Source organism: Dromiciops gliroides, chromosome 4, assembly GCF_019393635.1.
Source record: "Dromiciops gliroides isolate mDroGli1 chromosome 4, mDroGli1.pri, whole genome shotgun sequence".
NCBI lineage: Eukaryota > Metazoa > Chordata > Mammalia > Microbiotheria > Microbiotheriidae > Dromiciops > Dromiciops gliroides.
In genome coordinates this window covers 150,252,782-150,274,929 of record NC_057864.1, presented here as the reverse complement: position 1 = coordinate 150,274,929, position 22,148 = coordinate 150,252,782, and the positions used below count along the sequence as shown (strand labels likewise).

The window sequence follows — 22,148 nt, the reverse complement described above, 5'->3', positions numbered from 1 at the left end:
TTTTTTCACACTGATATAAGATCTTGTCAAATGCATATATAATCCCATGCAAAAAAACTACCTAAAATCTGTGAATCCAAGTTGACAGATCCTTCTAAGGGTGAGGGGTCAAAGGAAAAGACTATTTTGAATGAAATGTATTTCCTTAAGTTAAATTGCCAAGGAAAAAGATTAATTGAGAATCTCATTCAATATGTAGATTTCTTTTTTTCCTTGGTGAGGCCAATTGGGGTTAAGTGACTTGCCTAGGGTCACACAACTAGTAATTGTAAGTGTCTGAGGCCAGATTTGAACTCAGGTCCTCCTGAATCCAGGGCCAGTGCTCTATCCACTGCACCACCTAGCTGCCCCACTATGTAGATTTTTCAAAATAAGATTTTGAAAGTACTAAAATAAAAAATGCCTAAAACAAATACACACTGATTCTTTCACCCACCATTCATTTGTTTTAGCTGCATCCTCAATTTCAGCTCATTAGTAAATAAACACAGTGGGTGGCTTTTAATGAAAGATCAAGTGAGATTAACTGAGTGGCTGCTATCCATCACTTACAAGAAAGGTCACCAGAGAAGGAAAGAACAAGAAATACATAAGATAAAGAATACTTTATACTTTTAGTACCAAACTTAAATAACATTGCATTTAACTATAAATAAATACTCCACTGAACATGCACCTATATAAGCATAGATGCAAAGATAGATTCCTTTAAAGTAATGATATATTAAAATGTTAAATTATTTTTTTGAAATTGAAAATAGAGTTTACACTTTGATAATGCTATGTGAATTAAAAACCTCAGAAATGTGATAATTGCAATAAGGCATCTTAGACAGTGTGAACTCATGAATGTTTATTATCATGTAGTTTTGCCTCATACCTGAGATACACAGATAATTCATCATACACCACCACTATGATTTTAAATGCATGCCATGAGAGAAAAAAAAAACCCAGAAGAATAGAAGCTTAAATATGTGGGGAAAGTATCTAAAATTTTCTTAAAATTAGCCCAATGTAATAGTTCTCTAAAGAATGGTCATAAAACAATAACACAACAGAGTAGGGACATTGATGCTATGTTGTTAATTAAAAAAAAAAACCAACCAACCAACCAACCAACGCCCAAACCAAGTAAATGATCCAGATTCTAGTCATCAAGCTAGATGGAAAAAAGAATAGTCTGGAAACATAAAGAGTTCTAAAGATCAAAGGTCAAATAAATTTTTTCAAAGGAGTATAATATTTTTGTTTAGTATATTTGGCTACATGTGGAAAATACTTCAAAAACCAACAGAAACCTGTACAGGTGCATTTTCAACGGAAAAATCATTTTCCAATTTTATTTTCTTATATTAGTGAACTTTAAAGTAATGACCTTGTTGTATTTCAAGTGTAAATCACGTAAACATTGTGTAGCATGTGGCAAAAAAAAATTAAATAGGAAATGCACTGGCCATCAATGCCAGTGGCTTTGTATTTCAGGTCATAAATATAACCAAATGTGGCAATATAACACAAACATGATGATAAAAGCACCTCCTCACAATAACAAATTTTAGTTCATATGATTAAAAAAAATATTAAACTGCATTTAGTGCAACATTCTATTATATCGTACATCATATACCATGCTTTGGAAACTTACTGCACTACAGTATATACAGGCAGGATACAGCAATGTTTAAATGAAAAGTGAAAAGGAAAATGTGGAACAGAAAATTTTTACATCTATGTATACATCTAATTGTATTGTCCATTGAATTAGATTTATTATATAATCTGCTGTGCCATATTGACTATCTTGCATAACACCTTGAAGTACTTTTATTTTCCCCCAGCAATGGTCTACTTCAGACACAGAGTGGAAAGATTGTGATAAAACGGCAGAACCTTGAAGCTTCATCAGTTGCTTCCCAAGTATCATTTGTATATAGAGCTAGAAAACATTAAGAACAAAACAAATCATGACTACGCATTTTAAAACAGATTTTAGTTAGTACATGTCCCATAGTAAGAACTGAGTATGAAGAAACAGTCGGCCAACAGGAAAGAAAAAAAAGAAAACTTTTTGTTAAAAAAAAAGCTATGATTTCCACTGAAAACTGTTTAAGCAATGTTTCTTTTTGCTAGAGATTTGATCTTATCAGATTTTCATTAGCCCATGAAAAATAAAGTAAATTTGTGTTTTATCAATGAAAGATATACCAATTGGATTAAGTAGGTTTTTTTTTGGAAGAATCTATAACTTGGAATTAAAACATAAGATTTCACTGTTTCATGAAAATCAGAACCCGCCCCCTGCCAAGTTTTTGTATAGTATATAAGTGGAGAATATTTGAAGGTAATGCTTATTTGAAAAAATATAAAATGGTAATGGTAAATTTCCAAGACAAAGTATCAAGGAAGATCTGCCCTCCCCCAACCCCCAATCTCTTTTTTCACTTGGGGAAACAGGCAGATAAATTTCCCACACATTTAAAACATTTCTATCAGAATAGGACCATAGGATCACAGATAGAGCTGGACACGATCTCTGAAGTCACTTAATTTGATTTCCTCATTCAATAGCTGAGGAAGCTTGCAAACACTTGAAATGATTTGCTGCAGGTGGCAGAGGTGGGATTCCTCCAGGGTTTCTGGCACTGAGCTCTCTACTACATGATCCCCTCTTCTTTTTCACAATTTAGTTGCAGAAATCATAACATACTCATGAGAAGTAACCTAAGTAAAGAGTCAGGTATCTTGCAAATAGATTAAAGTTAAATCATTAAAAAATAAGTAAAGCTATCTTCTTGCCAAGCCTACCTTAGTTCTATAGTGTTCACAATTTTAACATCCACACTCTTGAGCACTTTGGGCTTGTGCACGACGTGGTGATCTGAGCTGTCTTAAGGCAGCATCTCCATACTGAATACCTGAGCCCATTCTTTCTGGATCCAGTTCACCTAGGGATTGACCAATATTGTTTGAAAAATCCTTCAAAACTCAATTTATCTGTATCTTAATATTGCAGATACCAAAGTGATAAGCAACACAATCCCTCATATACTTTATAAACTATGAAGAGTTGGGAAGAAACATGTACACAAATAATTATTATACAAGTTACAATAAGACTAAATGCATAGGAGTGGGATCAAACATAATGACATAAAAGTGTCCAGCAAGAAGGGATCATTTTTAGTTGGGGGGAGAAAGGAGAATAATTTAAGGAAAGCTTCATAGAAAAGGTGTTATCTGAACTAGGCTGTGAAAGAACAGAAGAATTTCAACAGGCACAAATGTGAAGGGAGTTAATTCCAAGCATGGGAAGCAGTATGTAGAACTGTATGGTGGTGGGAGAGGGTGGGATGAAATCAAAGCATGACAAGTGGCCCAGTTTTGCCAGAGTGCAGAGTATACTTTGAAATAACATTGGAGAAGAAAACTGGAGGCAAATTGTGAAGAGCCTTCAATGTCATTTTAAGGAGGCTCTATTTCATTTCCTAGACAATGTGGAGAGCTATTGAAGAATTTTGAGGAAATGAAATGATGAAACTTATATATTAGAAAGATTACTTTGGTAGCTGTAACAAGGAGAGTGAAGGAACCAGAGGCAAGGAGACCAGTTAATATACAACTGCAAAAGCCCAGGTAAGAGGTAATTTGGTCTTGAAATAGTTATGGTATTGACAGTGGTAGTGGAAAGAAATGCCAGATACAAGAAGTACTGTGGAAGTAGAACCAACAGGATTCTATGGTAAATTGATTAGATGGTCAAAGAGAAGGGGGAAGAGAAGCGGGGCAGAGTTGGAAATAGAGTGAAAGGAAGAAAGAGAGGGGAAAAGAAGGGGAGAGAATGATTTTAGTCTCTGACAGAAAAAGAATGATGCTGGTAAATATGTTTCTGTAATAACTTACCACTTAACATCTTATTAAGAGCATTTAAGAACCCTAGATGTTATCTTTACATTTACATATAGAGGTGATATCAAAATTCTATTTAATCTTCTAGAAGGCAATAATTTCAGAGGTGTCTTATGAGATAACAGACTTATATGATCTAAGAATACAGTAGTGAAGCAATAAAATATCCTAAACAAAAGTTCATGTTATATGTTTCAAAGTCATTTAGCATTAAACTAATGTAAGTGCTTACTTTTATAATATGAATAACTAAGACTTAAGATATACATATACACTAATACCACTAACTCCAGATCAATTTCTAGTTTTAAGATTTAATTACAAAAGCTGAAAGCATATATATGTATATATACCCACATACATATATGTGCACATACACACATATATGTAGTTTTAATAAAGGTTGAATAGGAAATCTACTCAAAAGTAACTAATTTAAAATAGAATCACGCTTTTATGGAAAATGAATACATATTCAGTAGGCTAAATCTGAATTATTTTTATTTGACTGAAGCAATAAATAGTGATCAATAGGTTAGTCTACAACATAGACAGGGTAGCCTCATAGGTCAGAAGTCAGACCTAATGTGATGTTTATATCTACATCATCTACCTACATCCCCACACACTAACATATATATATATATATATATATATATATATATATATATATATATATATATATATATATATACACAGAGAGAGAGAGAGAGAGAGAATAGCCTCCAGTTAGAAATCGCTTTAATCCTATAGACTCCTTTACTATTACACAGTTTTCCTCACATTGTTTCCTATCATAAAATTGCCATATATGACAACTCGTTTTAATAGAATCAGTCCTGATGAGAGAAGAATATAGAAACTTATTTTCTTCTGACAAGTCCAGGAAAAGCTCTAATTGAAGTAAAAACCAAACAAACAAACCAAAAAATCCAAAAAACAAAACCCCAAAGATGTTCATGACCTACAATGCCATTACTTTATTTTTAAATTTTAAAAAATGTTAAAGTTAATTTTTTCCAGTGAACAAAGTTTTATTTTCTATCTTCCTATCCCCTACTGAAAAAAGAAAACCCTTATAACAAATCTGCATAGTCAAACAAATTCCCGTTTCAGCCATGTCCAAAAAATAGGTTTCATTCTATGCCCTAAATCTATTTATTACCTTTCTGGTGGTGGGTAGTATCAATGCTATTATTTTGATAATAGCATTATTAATTTCCACAGTTCAGGGAGCTTAATTCTTTCTTTTACCAAAGTGGAAGGCTAAAGCATCTACTATAAGAACACAAAATTTACTGGGATCAAAACGGTACACATTTAATCAACTAATGGCAATTGTTGCTTGACAGCCCAGGTGAATACAATTTGCCTAAATTTCTCTTGAAAATACCGATAAGCAATGCTTCTTATATATATGTATGACATATACATACATATGATACACATGTACACAATATAGAACTCTTTGTAAGAGCAGAGTTAAAGAGCAAAATTTATCAAACAATTTATTAATAGAATTTTTTTTACCTGATTCAATTTTATTGAGTATTTTTCTTGCACATTGAACAAAGGCTTCTTCTACATTCTCCCCTGTTAGTGCACTTGTTTCCAAAAACATAAGCTCTATATTTGATGTAATAAGAACAAAATACAACTCCAAATTAGATAATAACAATTGCTGAACCACTATCAAATTTGTATGTGATATTCACTTAAAAGAACAATAAAAAGGTAATTTTTGGCCTAACACTTAGATTGTCTAAGCATAAAATCATTTTAGTGAAATCTCTATCTTTGCTGTTTTATTGTGAACCTAAAAATTGCTATTACCTTAGGTTAGTGTATGAGAATTTGTTGACAAAATTAATGAACAAGTTATACTAGTTTCACGATCTGGCTTACCTTAAATTAATAAGCCACAACATGGTCAAAAGTATGAAAGAACTTCACTCATCTAATTTAAACCCATTTTTCCTACAGGTCTTGTATAAGACAATGCTGAAAGTTTATAGTTTTTAGAAATCCATTATTTCACCATTAAAGGTTGTTTCAGAGGTGTTCTCATTTATTCTTTTTGTAGTCAGGAGAGTGACTAAAGGTGAGCATACTTGGTAGAGTGGAAACCAAAAACTGGATTTGGAGTCAAAGGATCTAGTCCAAATTCCTACTCTGTCACTATGCTACCTAGTGTGACTGAGCAACGTGGACCACTCTGGGCTTCTGTTTGTACAGCTGCAAAATGGAACTGGGATACTGATCTCTAAGGTCTCTTCAGTTCTAAAGTTATCATCCTATGACTTCAATTAGAAATCAAACCAACCTACTATTTACCATACTGCTGTACTTTTTACTTAATTTCACTTTATTATTTATAATTATTATCAACTTTCTTCAGATATCCCTATACTATCTGGTGGAGATCCTGTTGTCAGGCTATGGTTGGGGAGAGCTGAAGTTATTTCCTTTTTCACTCATCATTCACCATTGGTTTCAATGTTTGCTTCAGATGATATAGAATCTGTTTCATAGCTCAAATATTAAAGGGTCCCAGGAAGAGATGCACAGCAGAAGAGTAAGGAAGGGGGTGCTGGTATGACCTGGTTAAGGTCCTCAAGCATACCCTTGTCATATATAAGTGCACAGAATCCAATACGTAGGAGGAAGGCTAGGTTGGATATTTGATTCTTCTTCATTTTTCCTTTTCTATTCCTTTCTTACACTCACCAGGTTAGGTTATATAACCACCATCTTGATTACCACCTCCCTTTTAAACCCCAATGGAGAAAGCCCAGGATCCTAAGCCCAAGAAACCTGGGAAGAGCAGGCTACCTGCCCTGTGCAATCACCACTGAGGATGTTGGCAACCCTGTTGGGAATGGACCCCGCCCCCCACTGTTTTTGCTACTACTAATACAAACTGCTGATCAATTGCCAGTAACCCAAAGGTAAGCCTAAGAGCTTTAGAAATAGCTGTCCCCCAGACCACTGGCTGCACTTCCAGCCCATGCCCTTAAACTGTCATCCAGTGAATTAACCTTGTGGAGATGTGACAAAGCAGCTTCTTCAGTCTGGGTTTCAGTTCCTGCCTCCTCAGAGCCACAGCTACTAAAAGACATGGAAAAGAAAGCTATCACCCTATCAAATGGTTCAGCACTAGAAAGGGATATGGTTTATCACTAAAAGTAACATTAAAGAAGATGCATTACCACCTGCTTAGCAGCAGTACCATAAAGACCATGGGGGCCTTTTAATCTGATTTACAGCTGACATCTCCTCTGTGTATTGTCTTTCCCTTTAGAATGTGGGCTCCTTGAAAGCAGGGACTGTCTTACTTTCCCATTTCTGTTCCCAGTGTTTAGGATTTTTTGTTTGCTTTTGAGATTTAGATGTCCCTATCTCTCCCAGGCTGGAAGTGCTGAGACCACTCAGAGGCCCGATTCCATTGATGACTGGAATGGAAGCTTTGACCTGCTCCACTTTGAACCTGGGCCAGTTTATCCCTCCTTCTTTCTTTCTTTCTTTTTTTTTTTTTGGTGAGGCAACTGGGGTTAAGTGACTTGCCCAGGGTCACACGGCTAGTAAGTGTTAAGTGTCTGAGGCCGAATTTGAACTCAGGTCCTCCTGAATCCAGGGCTGGTGTTCTATCCACTGTGCCACCTAGCTGCCCCTTTCTTCTTTCTTTTTTTTTGCTGGGCAATGAGGGTTAAGTGACTTGCCCAGGGTCACATAGACTAGTAAAGTGTCAAGTGTCTTGAGGCCATATTTGAACTCAGTCCTCCTGAATCCAGGGTCAGTGCTTTATCCACTGTACCATCTATCTGCCCCCTAGTTTATCCTCTTTAGGCAACCCAATAACATCCCCCTCTGAGGGCTCACCATATAAACGGTATCAGACTTAAGTAGGGATGCCAATCAGTTTTAGCCCTACTACAGCTTAGAATATCCAAACTCAAGCTATCATTCATTCAATATCATTGTTCTCTTCCTTCCCATCAACTACTTTATCAAATCTGTTCACAAAGAGCAAGCATTCCCCTTTCCCACCCTCCTAGTTGTTGCAAATGTTCCTTCTCTTATGTTTTAATGCTATGCAGTAAAGCAATGGAGTCAGGAACTTTGACTTCTCTTATTACATTTTCAATAATACAATAAAAATTTACCACAATTTCAAAAGATATATAATAAAAATAGTTCAAGTAGAGTCAAACACATATCATATTAATAAAAAACGTACATGAAAATTAAATGGGATTTAATAGGCCCCCTACCATTTTCTGGGCAAACCTGGAAGCTTCTAAGAAAGTAACTTCACGATCTGCATCCAGACTTTTTGTTCCCACAGAGTATTATGACAATATTTTGACTTGCTAGCATTCTTGCATCTGTCAACCAATTAGTAAGTGCATTATAGTTTCTCGACTTGCCAAATATAAGATCACAAAATACATACATAAAGTGGTAAAATATAATTTAATTTAAAACTAAGCATACTATTAAACATTTAAAAGATGTCATTACAATAAACTGATCCAAGACAATCCCAAAGGACTATTGATGAATATACTACCACTTCCAAGAAAGAACTGCTATTGATGGAACAGACTGAAGGATGCTATTTTTCACTTTCTTTTTTTCCCTTTTAATCAAGTTTTCTTATACAAAATGACAAATACGGTAATGTTTTACATAATTCTACATGTATAACCATATCTGAATTCCTTGCCGCCTCAGGGAGAGGGGAGAGGAGGGAGGAAAGGAGGGATAAAATTGGAATCCCCAAACTATAAATAAAAATGTTTATTACAAAAATTAAAAAAATTAAAGATGTTATAGTTATTTAACATTCTTATCATAACGATATCTCCCAAACAATTTGTGCAACCATAACAGGAATTTACAAAAACCAAAAAGAAAAAAGAAATCTGGTATGTTGATATTCGTTATCACTAACTAGTTTCAATCACAGGGCGAGAGAAAGGAAGTTGTGCATCTAAGGGTAGAAATTGATTCATAGGTTACTAGGCTTAAGAAGAACTGGAAATTTAAGAAAACCTCAAAAGACTAAGCACATTTCTTGCATCAATTAATGCAACTGATCCTTCTAGCAATAAGAATCTGATTTCTTCGTACTTCAATGATTCTTTTTCTAATATATACTGTAAGTCCAGTCTGGGCCAAAATATACCACATAAGTCATCAGTTACTGTCATATGCTTAAAAAAAACTGATTTAAACGATCATATTTCATTTTCTCCTTGTAAATAAATTGTTGGGGCCGATGTACTACCTTCTCTGGTAGGAACTGAGAAGTGAGGGGTCCTAAATGCACAATAACTCTACACTGCTAATCTTTTGTTTCAGCATGCCTGACTCAGAAGCAAAAGTGGGGAATTGAATTGACAGAATCTACTTCCTAGTAGCATTCAAGCAATTGTTCTGTAAGCATCTCAATCAATCATTAGCCAACGATTCATGAGGCCTAAAATGTCAATTTTTGAACACTTATGGGACTGTAAAATAGCAGGTTAAGAAATGTTCACTTTTCTTATCTAAAAGCACGCGCGCACACACACCACATATGTACCTACAGGCATTTTATGAATAATAATTCAGAGAATACCCATGCCTACTAAAATAATGCCATATTTCATAGAAAGCCACAAAAAGTATTGGAACATGAATGTAATTGCCAAAGACTGCATAGAAAGCATAAAGTATGCTCATTAAGTTCCAATCATGCAAACTGAAGCTTAAAACAAATGAATCACAAAATCTGTGAAACTAAAGATGCATACATTTCAGACTACAGGAAGCAGAATAGAAGACTGCATCTATTCCTATAAGTAAAATTTTTTATTACCTGGTAATGTCATAGACTAGTAGAGCTCTGCTGCACCTCTATGTAACTTCTTGTCACAGACCTGAAAGAATTAGATAGCTTTATTAACAGATTCAAAAGATTTTTTCACTACTGTTCTAAACAAGATGTTTCCAAGGAAATAGAAAAAAGTATACCTATTATCTCTGAACTATAAATTATAAAGACATATATTATAAAAGCTTATTTTTAACCTTTCTAAGAGAGAACCAATACATTGCTTATCAACATGAGAGGGTGACATGGTTAAATAGCATCCCTATTCTTTCTAGCTTATGAATAGACACAGTTGCTTCAAAGCAGCTAGATTTTTCGAGAAGGCTACATATAGAAAAGTTCTTTAAAGATAGAAAAAGAGCTAGAATAATGCCTATCTTGAAAAATGGGGAAAGAAATCTTACACCTAATGGAGGGAAGGTACTGGAAATAAAATCAATTCTTAAAATATTTACAAAGTTCAAGAATAGTTAAAAACAACCAAGATGTTTTTCTTGTTAAGAAACCATACTAGACCAATTGAAATTCCTTTTAAAATGAGCAGAAGACCTTATACTTGAGCAAGAGTGCAAGAAATACTAGTATCTTGATTTCAAGGAGAGACATATACTGTAGACTATTTTTAACATTTTAGTTAGCCTTATAATGAACAGTAATCAGCTAAAATAAGACTCTCTCAATTTCTTTTCAAGAAATCTGCCCTATATCCACAAAGAAAGTGGTTTTAATGCTAATTTATAGCTGGAAAAGATTAACTGCTCATATCCTCAATGGATAAGACCAATGACTGATTCAATGCTATGATTCTGTCTTCCTTATTCCTAGTTCAGGTTGCCTGTGAAATACAGAAAGTCACAGCAATATAACATTTGAGAATATTGGCTCTCGTCTTCCTCCTAAACCCTTTTCCCTCTTCAAGTTTCATTAATTCTATTTGGTGGATAGCACTAGTCTCATAGTTACTCAGGTTGATATCTCAGAACTAGCTCTTTTCTCTCCCTCACATACAAATCAGTTTTCAAATCCTATCATTTTGCTAGTGTGGAAATTAAAGTAAAGCTGCTAGTGATTAAAGGATTTGTAGTAGGTAGATCTGGCAAGTTAATTTGAATCAAGTGAATAGCCAAATGTTGGGTGTGGTCCACAGAATATGTAGAAAAATATAGTTCTGAATCTTGTAAACAACCCCCAAACATCTAACTGTTAGGCACCTAAACCCCCAAAGAGGTAGGGAGTTTGGAACTTTTCTCTCACCTTTCACATACCATGAGAGTCAGATGGTATGCATTAAAGTAGAGAAGAAATTAAATATCCTTCCTTATCCCTAATCTCTATAGTATATAAACTCTAAACTAGACTACAGAAGCCATAGAAAATGGAAGATGGTGGGAGGGTGGAAAAGAGTATCTTATTCAAGGCTTCTCTTAAAATAACTTGAGGGCAATGCTAATACAAAGTAAGCTAGACTTTTTCCCCATTGTTTTCTGAATGTCATAAGAGCCAAGCTCCTTTTACAAGAAAAGAGAAAAGTCTCTTAGTTGTTACTGTAGGTAGTACTTTCTAAAAAAGGAAAGGCAAAAACTAAATCACATTCCTAGCTGCCTTATTTTTGTTGGAGGAACCACTTTCCCAGTCACCCACCTAAGGTTGGAACCTTGGAGTTGTGTTGGACTCTTTCATCTCTGTTACATTCACCATCAGCTGTCATTGTCTATTTTATGAGCACAATCTCTGTTATGTCTGTTCTCTCCTTTCTACTCACATTGCCATCACTCAATTTTAAAGGCCCTCACTTCTCAATTGCCTATTATAGTAGCTGCCCAGGTGGTCTTTCTGATTCTAAATTCTTCAACTCTCCAATCCATACTTGATACAATCCGCCAAAATAATCTTTCATATCACACAAATAACACCATTTTCCTTCTCAAAAATCTTCAGTGGTTCCTTACCATCTATGGTGTTAAAAATAAGCATTTCTTTTTCTGGCATTTAAGGCTTGATATAATATGGCTGGCTCTAAGCTACTTTACCTTTCCATTTTTATTTCACTCTACTGCCTGTTCCCCTTCTCCCAACCTTAGTTATTCCACAATCTCAACCAATCTTATTTTGCCTCAGTATATGCAAGTTGTCTCTGAAACGTACTTCCCTTACCTATCTACACCTACTGAAATCGGACTCTTCCTTCAAGGCCCAGCTTCTCTGCAAGTGCCATCTTCTCTACAAAGCCTTTCACTAATCACCCCAGATGAAAGTTATCTGATCTCTCTCCCTTTTCAAATTTCCTTATAGATCTCTGTATGACATTTTCTTACTTGTAAGGCTAGTTTTGACTATGTGACTACTGAGTGATTGTGTTAGTGGTTGGATAACTATATAATTATCAATAGGTTCCAACATAGGAAAGTAAACAGTATTTGATAAATGTCTGTCTGAGATCTGGTTCTAAATGATTTTTTAAAATTTATAAATTAAATATTTATTAAACTTGTGAAAGATATTCGCTTATAAAATCTGGTTATTTCTATATGATAAAATACAAAAATGATTTTTGCATGTTAAATAAATGGAAACATTTTTAAGTTCAACAGGTAAAAATGCCACAGTAGACTCAGAAAAATTCAATACATTTATAAACTATTATAAATAACTGGTTAGCCAAAATAAATGCCAGAAAATGCCAGAAAAGATACCTTTGATATGCTTTTAAGTAGGGGAAAATACATTAATTTCGTAGAAATATAGGAAAATCATATGTTGAAATTACATGGTACAAGGAATAATGACAGAACATTTTCAACATTAAAAGACTCTTTTTTCAATGCCTAAAATTAATTTCCTTAAAAATAATTCCATAATCTGCAGTTGACAATAACACAATAATATATTAATAGCAGGAATGCAGGCCCCCAGGATGACATATTCTAATGCATTAATGATTGTTGGGAAAAGACTCAATTTGAATAATCATGTTTTTCATCCATTTTGTTTTACTAAATATATTAGTTATGTTTTTTATTAAAATCATTTGACTTGTATTAAAAGATTTATCTTGGAAATACTTTAGAAAACTTCCATTTCTGTGTTAGTTCTTTAGCTAAAAGTAAATGGCATTACTTTTAAATACCAAGTCTCAATTTCAGCAATCCAATTATGGTCATTTCTTAGGCTGTACTTATTTAGTAATAGCCTATTTTATCTTTAAATACTGTACTAAATTTGACAGTCTTTTTAAAAAAGTGTACTTCAATACTCCAAGGTTTTGTGATTTCATTAGAGTGGGTCATTCCCTTCATTGATGAAGGCTAAAACTGAAGTACAACTTAATTGGTGGTCTTTAAGAGTGGCTGTGACTCATCACTCAGGAGACAAATCACTCCAACATAGCTAGGCTGGTCATGAGACAGGAGAGATATGTCTGTATTCAAAAGTTTTTCAGCTTAGTAGCATGTGACAGAATTTGCATTTTACTAACATCTTCAAGAACTGAAGGTCACCTAATGCCATGATGAAACATTAGAATAGGACTTTAGGGGCAGCTAGGTGGCTCAGTGGATAGAGTACCGGCCCTGGAGTCAGGAGTACCTGAGTTCAAATCCGGCCTCAGACACTTAACACTTACTAGCTGTGTGACCCTGGGCAAGTCACTTAACCCCAATTGCCTCACCAAAAAAAAACAACCTAGGACTCAGGTCCTCCTGAATCCAAGGCCAGTGCTTTATCTACTGTGCCACCTAGCTGCCCCCCTATCTTATCCTTTTTAAAGAGATCCTATTTTAGGGGGCATATCCTGTTTGCCCTATATGCAGTGAAGTAATACAATAGATAGAGTCCCACATCTGTAATCAGGAGGACTCATATTCCTGAAAACAAATCTGACTTCAGACACTTCCTAGCTGTGTGACCCATGGCAAGTCCCTTAATACTATTTGCTTCAGTGTCTCTTTCACATATAAAATGAGCCAGAAAAGGAAATAAGAAACCATTTTAGTATCTTTGTTAAGAAAACCCCAAATGGGATCATGAAGAGTCAGATACAACTGAAATGACTGAACAACACAAATCCTATATCTGGACCAATGTGCTAAAATAACAATATATTTTTCCACATTAATATAAGGAACATAATTTAATCTCTGATGATTTTAGAACTTATAGTTCCTTAAGGTTAGGTCAATATTATAAGCAAAAATTATAATTATATATCATATAGGTATATAACATACCATAAATGTAGAATGTTTAGGGTATTACATGGAATAAAGACCCTAATACATACCCTGAGGAAAAAGGAATTTTTACTAAATCCTGAGATTTGACTCTTTCTCTTAAAAAAAAAAAAAAGCCAAGGAAAAAATAGGTTGAATTTAGATGGGAAAAATAGTAATGCATCCACTTTTATATAAAATCAGAATGAAACACATTCTTTTAGTAATTAAAATATTCCCAAAGAACAAGTTAGGTACTTCCAGTGGTGCATTCATTTCATACCACTAATAGATCCTTTAGTAAATCATTACTATAGGAAACAAAATGGAATTTTTGCAGTTGTTGTTGTTTTTAAGTTAAAACATTTCCATAAGGTGGAAATTTCTAAACTTAATCCTAGGAAGTTAAATATGCACTGAAAGAATACAGCTGATTATAGAAGTATACTTGTGAAAGGCTGGGGAAGGAAAGTAATGGCTTTAATTCTAACAAAAAAACATTTTAAATAAAATTTTAAAATACCTGAATCGTTCTTGTCCTGCTGTATCCCATATCTGTAATTTTACATATTTACCACCTACATTTATTATCTTTGAACCAAACTCCACACCTATAGTGTGATTTGAATCATCTTTGACTAAAAAAAGAGAACAAAGACAAAAAATTTAAATTTATGACATTTAGAAAATATGCTTTGCAGCTTTCACAAAACAAGGAAACATTTTATATTATTTCACCAAGTTCATTCCGTATATAGAAAATTGGTCTGTCTTATTCATTATTCTCAAAATAAGTTCTATCCCTAAATTTAATGTTAAATATTGAAAATCAGGCAGTATATTGTAATAAAAGTTGAATAAATGTAGCCTGCTGGTTAAATTAAACAACAATCAATAAAATTGATCGACTTTCTCCTATATTTTTAAAAAGAACACATAGCTTGTACTTAAAAGATTTGATATATGTTTTCCTTAACACTTTTTTTCAACCTAAGTGAATCGTCACATGTTATCAAGTCTAGGTTTTTAAGTGACTGGCTCTCACTCAATTTTTTACTGAACAAATTATTTTGATATTCTCAAACTGAACATATTTGTAAAAACTCAAGATGTGACATCTTGCAAAGATACTTATCTTAAACCTTTCTTGTAGATCTGAGAATAATCCATATTCAGGTGATAGCTGAAGTAACAAATAGTAATTGTTCTCAAATGAGCACAGAAGGAGAAAATTTAATGCCCCATGATTGAGCCTTGAGGAACGCCCAAAATTAATGGAATAGGAAGAAAAAGAGGAGCCACCATGATGTGGTTGTTTGGTTTGCAGGGGATGTTGGGGTAAATCAGGAAATCTTGGGTATACTCACTGGAGATGCTACTGTTCTCTGTTTAGTTGTTTTTTTTTTTTAAAGTGGCAGGAGCAAGTAAAAAAATCTCTAATAAAAGTTTCAAAGCTATTTGCCAAAGTATCTAAACTAACTTTAACATTCTAGGCTACAACTTCTACTCATCTTAAAACACAGAACCCAATTTATTAATACCATTTCTTTCTTTGAGTTATTGCCAAATTTTACCAAAGATATTACATCTTTAATTACATCCCCAAACCACCGTTTAGGAGATTCCAATCTCCTAAAATTCCATCTCTTCTACAAAACCTGGCCAGATAGGGCCAAAATACAACATGGTTTTGTTTAGCATCTCTCCCACATCTATTTATCTTTATCCAACTTTAAAATATAGTTATCCACAACAAATATGAAATATAAATACTTTTTATAGATGTTCAACATAATTAATACTGTCTTATAGAATTGTAATTGGTTTGTATGCCTTCAAACAAATGTCACAACAAATCAAATTTCTTCTTTCATGCAATTTAAAAGAAAAACAAAACAAAATCCCTTTCAGACCATAACTGTGGTTCCATGAAAATATTTTTAAGTTGTACTGTAAATAGACATGAATAAAATAGTAGTCAGAAAACAGCACATATATGTATAAACACATACACACATATATGAACAAGAAACACATAGATAATCACTTACATTTCTTTTCAATAAACTGATGAAGTAAGCACGATTTGCCAGTTCCTGCATTTCCAATTACCAGGAACTTAAATAAAAAATCTGAAAGATAAAAAGAATATGAAAAAGTTATTTCGTTTTTGTTTTTTTTTGCGGGGCAGTGGGGGTTAAGTGACTTGCCCATGGTCACACAGCTAGTAAGTGTCAAGTGTCTGAGGCCGGATTTGAACTCAGGAACTCCTGAATCCAGGGCCGGTGCTTTATCCACTGCGCCACCTAGCCGCCCCGAAAAAGTTATTTCAAAGCAATGACTATCAATTTGTTCTTGGAATATTGATTATATAGTATGAAATCAATGAAAAGGGGAAAATGTGAACAAAGTTTAATTCTAGTTTTGTTAACCTAAATAAACAGAAAAAAATGATGAAATTTGAGTAAAATTTCACAAATATAGCATGCAAGTTGACTTTCTTTTGGTATACTGCACTATTTGTTAACTTTATACACTACTGGTAAGGCTGGCAACTGAAAATTTCAGATAAACCCACTTCTCTCTAAAACTACCTCAAAAACAATAAGAAAGGCACTATATGAAGTTTAAAAAAATCAACAAAAGAATCTATAGTAACAAATTATCATGAAAAACAAAAAAAGTCAAAACACAAGACTACTCTATGACCAGGAAGGCATAAATGCCTAACCCTACTTTGTTAAATTCTCTCTCCTTTTTTTTTTTTTTAAATTGATTCTCTTAAAAGGCAAATCTGATTTGGTTTTCCTTCTACTCAAAAATTTTCAGTAGCTCCCTGTGTCTAGGAAAAAAACATACAAAATTCAGCATGGAATCTATAGTTGCCTAAAATCTAGTTCCCACCAGTTTCAGTCTAAATTCATACTACTCTCCTTCACATTCTCCTGTTAATATGAATATATGGATCACCTGGATTTGATGGAGGTACCTTATTGTCCAAGGGTAGTTTTATGAAACCCTGGATTAACAGGATTAATAGGAGCAAAACGTCCTTCAATTGAACTCCAAACTGAACCCAGATAGTTAGCAGATAAAAGATTCTACAGACCTAGTGACTTCTTCTCCCTCAGGATAGTAAGTCCCTATCTTATGGTAACATCTGAGGGTCCTCACCCTTGCCAAACCCTTTTTTGGAATCCTGTAGTCTTATCATGATGCTTCTGTATTTCCTCCATACTTGTTATAACTGAAATTGTTAAACTGCTTTTTGCTTATGGGCTGATTTCTGTATCATGCTATTGAAACTGACAACTCCCTGTAATCAGTAGACTAAAACATTATATACCCTCAGAAATGGGGAGTCCTCTGAGCTTCTCTTAGGAGGGAAGTCTCCACGTGATAATGTGTTGTGTTATCTTTCTTCGTGGGACAATATGTTTTTTCTGTCTGTCTCTGATCTGTTTTCATAGGAGGACAGGTATGTTTTTTCTGTCTCTGATTTGTAGGAGAAATTAAACATTATTTCTCTGATCAGTTTGTAGGAGACAGGCAGATAGATCATGTTCTCTGATCTGGTTCGTTGTAGGAGATATAAGATGTTGTAATTTCTCTGATCTGTTTATTAATTTGTAGGAGAGATTAAACATTATTTCTCTGATCTGTTTGTAGGAGACAGGCAGATACAAAAACTATATTTTAATATTCGACATTCCATTCCTGTCAAATTGATTTGATAGCTGTTGCTCTCTCCTCCAACATTCCATACCCTATCTTCATGCCTTTGCACAGATGATACCCCATGTCTGGAATGTATGCCCTCTTCATCTCCACTTCTTAGTACCATTAGCTTTTCTTAAAGAAAAACTCAGATGTCACCATTTACATGAAGTCTTTCCTGATCCTTCTAGTCATTAGTGTTCTCTTCTTGAAATTTCTTTTTTTTTTTTAAATGAGGCAATTGGGGTTAAGTGATTTGCTCAGGGTCACACAGCCAGTAAGTGTTAAGTGTCTGAGGCCAGATTTGAACTCAGGTACTCCTGAATCCAGGGCCAGTGCTCTATCCACTGCGCCATCTAGCTGCCCCCTGAAATTTCTTTATAAAACTTAGCATATACTTTGTATCATCTTATAGTACACACAAGTAATATATGCATACAATACAGTGTAAGCTCTTTGGAGTGACCGTACTCTCCTAGAATTTGTGAGAGAGGAGAGAAAGTCTGGTTGTCGTCTGATATTCACCCTAAACTTTGGAGAGGCATATTATAAGGAGTTCAGAGGAAGGATATGTAAGAGCCAATGATCTAAGTGACATAGAGGATGTCAGCATAAGAGGGATAGTAGATCAAATTCTGAAGAAACAACAGAAAATAATTCCAGTGAGCCGGAAAAATGAGATTTGTCTGAAGAGAACAATCTGGACACATAGAATTTACCAATCTCCTCAGATTTTTAAAAAGAAGTGTATGGGCAGCTAGGTGGCGCAGTGGATAGAGTGCCGGCCCTGGAGTCAGGAGGACCTGAGTTTGGGTCCGGCCTCAGACACTTAACACTTACTAGCTGTGTGACCCTGGGCAAGTCACTTAACCCCAATTGCCTCACAAAAAAAAAAAAAAAAGAAAAAGAAAAAAAAAAGAAGTGTATAGAAGATAGAGTGGGGAGAGAATTTTGGGAAGATGGTGGAGTAGGTCAGAAAACTCCAGGTTCTCCAAATTTCCTCCACAAAAAAGGCAGAACATTGCCTTATAGTTGTAACGATTGGAATGATGCCACCTGCTGGAGACTTACTGTAGGAAAGCTCCAACATGAGGAGAGGGCCTCTGAGGGCAGGACCATGTGTCTTTATTTTGGCGTCAGGAAGTAATGTTTGCTTGTGGGAGGAAGAAGGGAGAGGGTGGCGTGCTGGCTCACTCTCTTTCGTGTGGACTCTGGAGGAGAGCGGAGCTAGGAATGCTCCCTTCCTTTAATAGATAGATGAATCTAGGCCTTTCTCTCTCTCTCTTCACCAAATTCTTATTCTCCTTAATACATGCTTAAAAGTCTAACTCTTGTTAAAGCTTATAATTAATTTATTGGCGACCACTCATTAGATATTTTAGACAGTATAGCTAGAATTTTAGCCCTTACACAGTGAACATAGAGTGGCAGAAATAAAATCAGGGTAAAGCAGTTGCCCTCCTAAAATAAATAACCCTAGAAAACCTCAGGAAAGACTGAATGAAACTCCAGTGATGGAGATTTGGCCTGAGTGAAGTGTAAACATCTCCAGGCAGACTCCTATGAATCAACAAACAAGCAGCTGGGGTGGGTTGCTGACTTAGTCTCAGGAACTCTCATCTCCCGGTGTGGGGAGCAAATAGCTGAGTAGGGGAAGACTGAAGGACCCTTTGCTGTAGCAGGATGCCAGGCCCAGCTGCGCTGACCAGATGTCCTAGGCGGTGGGCAAGAAGGAGCAAGCATATACCCGGTGAGAGCAGTAGCACAGGGGCACGGATCCTGTTGGCTGTGGGCACTGGCAGGAGGGAGGAGTCCCTGGTTTCCACTCCAGGGTAAAGGAGCGCTGAAGTTTGGAATGACCAGAGAGCAAGAGTATGTTCAAGACATCATTGCTGAGGGCTCTAGCCCATGGCTTACGAGTGGAAAAGAGTGCCTGAGGTTGGGCTCCCAGGACAGAGCTCAGAAAATAACAGTAAGAAGGATCTAAGGCCTGAGGAACCATTCTCCACACCTCACGACTAGAGTCTGATGACAATAAAAAGTGGCTAAAAGAAAAATAAAACAAAATAAAAATGAGTAAGCAGCTCATAGTAGATAGCTACTACAGAGATAGAGAAGATCTAGATTCATACTCAGAGGAAGATAGTGAAGTTTTAAAAGCCACCCCAATTTCAAAGATAAACATCAAAAGGTTACAAGTCCAAAAAAAGTTCTTGGAAGAACTGAAAAAGTACTTCAAAAAGCAAACAGAGTTTAAGAGAAAATTTTAAAAGAGTTTAAGGAAAAATTAAGGGGAAAAAAAGAATCTAAGGAAAAATTAAGAAAAAAATAAGAGCAATCTAAGAATATCAAGAAAATTATGAAAAGAAAGTCAACCAATTGGAAAAAGAGATCCAAAAACTTGGGGCAGCTAGGTGGCGCAGTGGATAGAGCACTGGCCCTGGAGTCAGGAGTACCTGAGTTCAAATCTGGCCTCAGACACTTAACACTTACTAGCTGTGTGACCCTGGGTAAGTCACTTAACCCCCATTGCCTCACCAAAACAAAACAAAACTTAAGAAAATAACACCTTGAAAACAAGAATTGGGCATGGGGAAGCTAAAGAGGTTATAAAACATCAAGAAATAATAAAACAAAATCAAAAGAACAAAAAAATTGAAGAGAACGTAAAACATCTGATTAGAAAAACAACTTATCTGGAGAACAGATCAAAGAGAGACAATATTTATTGGACTATCTGAAAGTTACGATTAAAATAAGAGTCCTGATACAATATTATAAGAAATTATTAAAGAAAATTACCCTGAAGTTTTAAAATGAGAGGGTAAAGGAGAAATAGAAAGAATCACTGATCACTACCTGCAAGAGATCCCTGGATGAAAATTTATGGGTATATCACAGCCAAGTTTCAAAGCTCTCAGTTTAAGGACAAAATATTCCAAACAACAAGATAAAAAACAATTTAAATACCACAGAGCTATAATCAGGATCACATTTAAGACCTAGCAGCTTTTGCATGAAAAGACCATAGGTCTTGGAACATAATATCTCAAAGAGCAAAAGAGCTGGGGTTGCAACCAAAAATAACTTACCCACGAAAGTTGAGTATAACCGTGAATGGAAAAAATGAACATTTAATGAACTGAAAGATTTTCAGTTATTTGTGACAAAAACAAAGAAACAAACAAAAAACAACCCAGAACTCAATGGGAAATTCAACATATAAGAGAAGAGACACAAGGTAAACATTAAAGATAAATTATAAGGGACTCATCAATGAGATGAAACTGTTTACTTCTTATATATGAAAACATTATCAGTACTCTTAAGACTGTCATCATTATTTGAGTAGTTTGAAAAATGGTTTGGGTTGAATTGAGTATAAGTTTTGATTCTAAAAAATAAAACTGGGCAGGGAGAGGCAAAAAGGAGCAATTATCTCATAAAAATGAGGCCTGAAAGGAAAAAGTGATATAGAAGAAGCAAGTAGGGTGGAGGGCTGGTACTACTAGAAGAAGCTTATTCTCATTGATTTTAACTGAGGTATAAAGAAGGGACAACATATTCATGTAGAAAAGTATGAAATAGTCTTCTATATTTATAAAGAAATAAGAGGGTGAGGGGATAGAATAAGGGAGGGACTTTTAGAAGGGTGTATAGATTAAGAATTGGGAGGGTAGGAGAAAGAGAATAAGGGAGTGACTCTTAGAAAAGTGGGTAGGTAAGGTAGTATAAGAAAATAGTAAGTAAAAAGAGGTAAAAATTGAGGAGGGATAGGTTAAATTAGAAGAGAAGGATAGATAGGAAATATAGGATGGAGGGAAATATACAATTAGTAATTATAACTTTGAATGTGAATGGGATGAATTTACCCATAAAACAGAAGAGAATAACAGAATGGATTAAAAATATGAATAAAACAATATGTTGCTTATAAGAAACACAATAAAAAATTAGAGATACACACAAAGTTAAAATAAAGGACTAGAGAGAATTTATTATCCTTCAGCTGATGTAAAAAAATCAGAAATAGCAATCATGATCTCAAAGTTAGATAAAATAGATTTAATTAAAAGAGATAAGCAAGGAAACCACATTACGTGTCACCAATATTATTCAATATCATTTTAGAAATGCTAGCAATGGCAATAAGAAAAAGAAATCAAAAGAATCAGAATGGGAAATGAGGTAATACATTTTTTGCAGATGATGATGATATATTTGGAAAATCCTAAAGATTTAACTAAACTTAGTTGAAACAATAATTTTAGCAAAAGTAACAGGTATAAAACAAACCCACACAAATTATCAGCATTTCTATATATTACCAACAAAAACCCTGTAAGAGATAGTGAGAGATCCCATTTAAAATAATCATTGATAGTATAACATACCTGATAGTATATCTGTCAAAACAGACTGAATATATGAACATA

General features: G+C 34.7%; 1 protein-coding gene across 1 annotated transcript in view; it reads right to left on the bottom strand.

Annotated features, from left to right (window-relative positions):
• Positions 1–590: 590 nt before the first annotated feature.
• RAB4A (RAB4A, member RAS oncogene family) overlaps positions 591–22,148 on the bottom strand; it is a 59,628-nt gene continuing 38,070 nt past the window's right edge. Inside the window, 10 exon segments of the mRNA XM_044003191.1 lie at positions 591–1,939; positions 2,809–2,948; positions 5,440–5,535; positions 8,174–8,238; positions 8,240–8,331; positions 8,982–9,081; positions 9,773–9,808; positions 9,810–9,833; positions 14,519–14,633; positions 16,047–16,127. Of these exon segments, the coding sequence (XP_043859126.1) occupies positions 2,833–2,948; positions 5,440–5,535; positions 8,174–8,238; positions 8,240–8,331; positions 8,982–9,081; positions 9,773–9,808; positions 9,810–9,833; positions 14,519–14,633; positions 16,047–16,127 (725 nt within the window). The 3' untranslated portion in view covers positions 591–1,939; positions 2,809–2,832.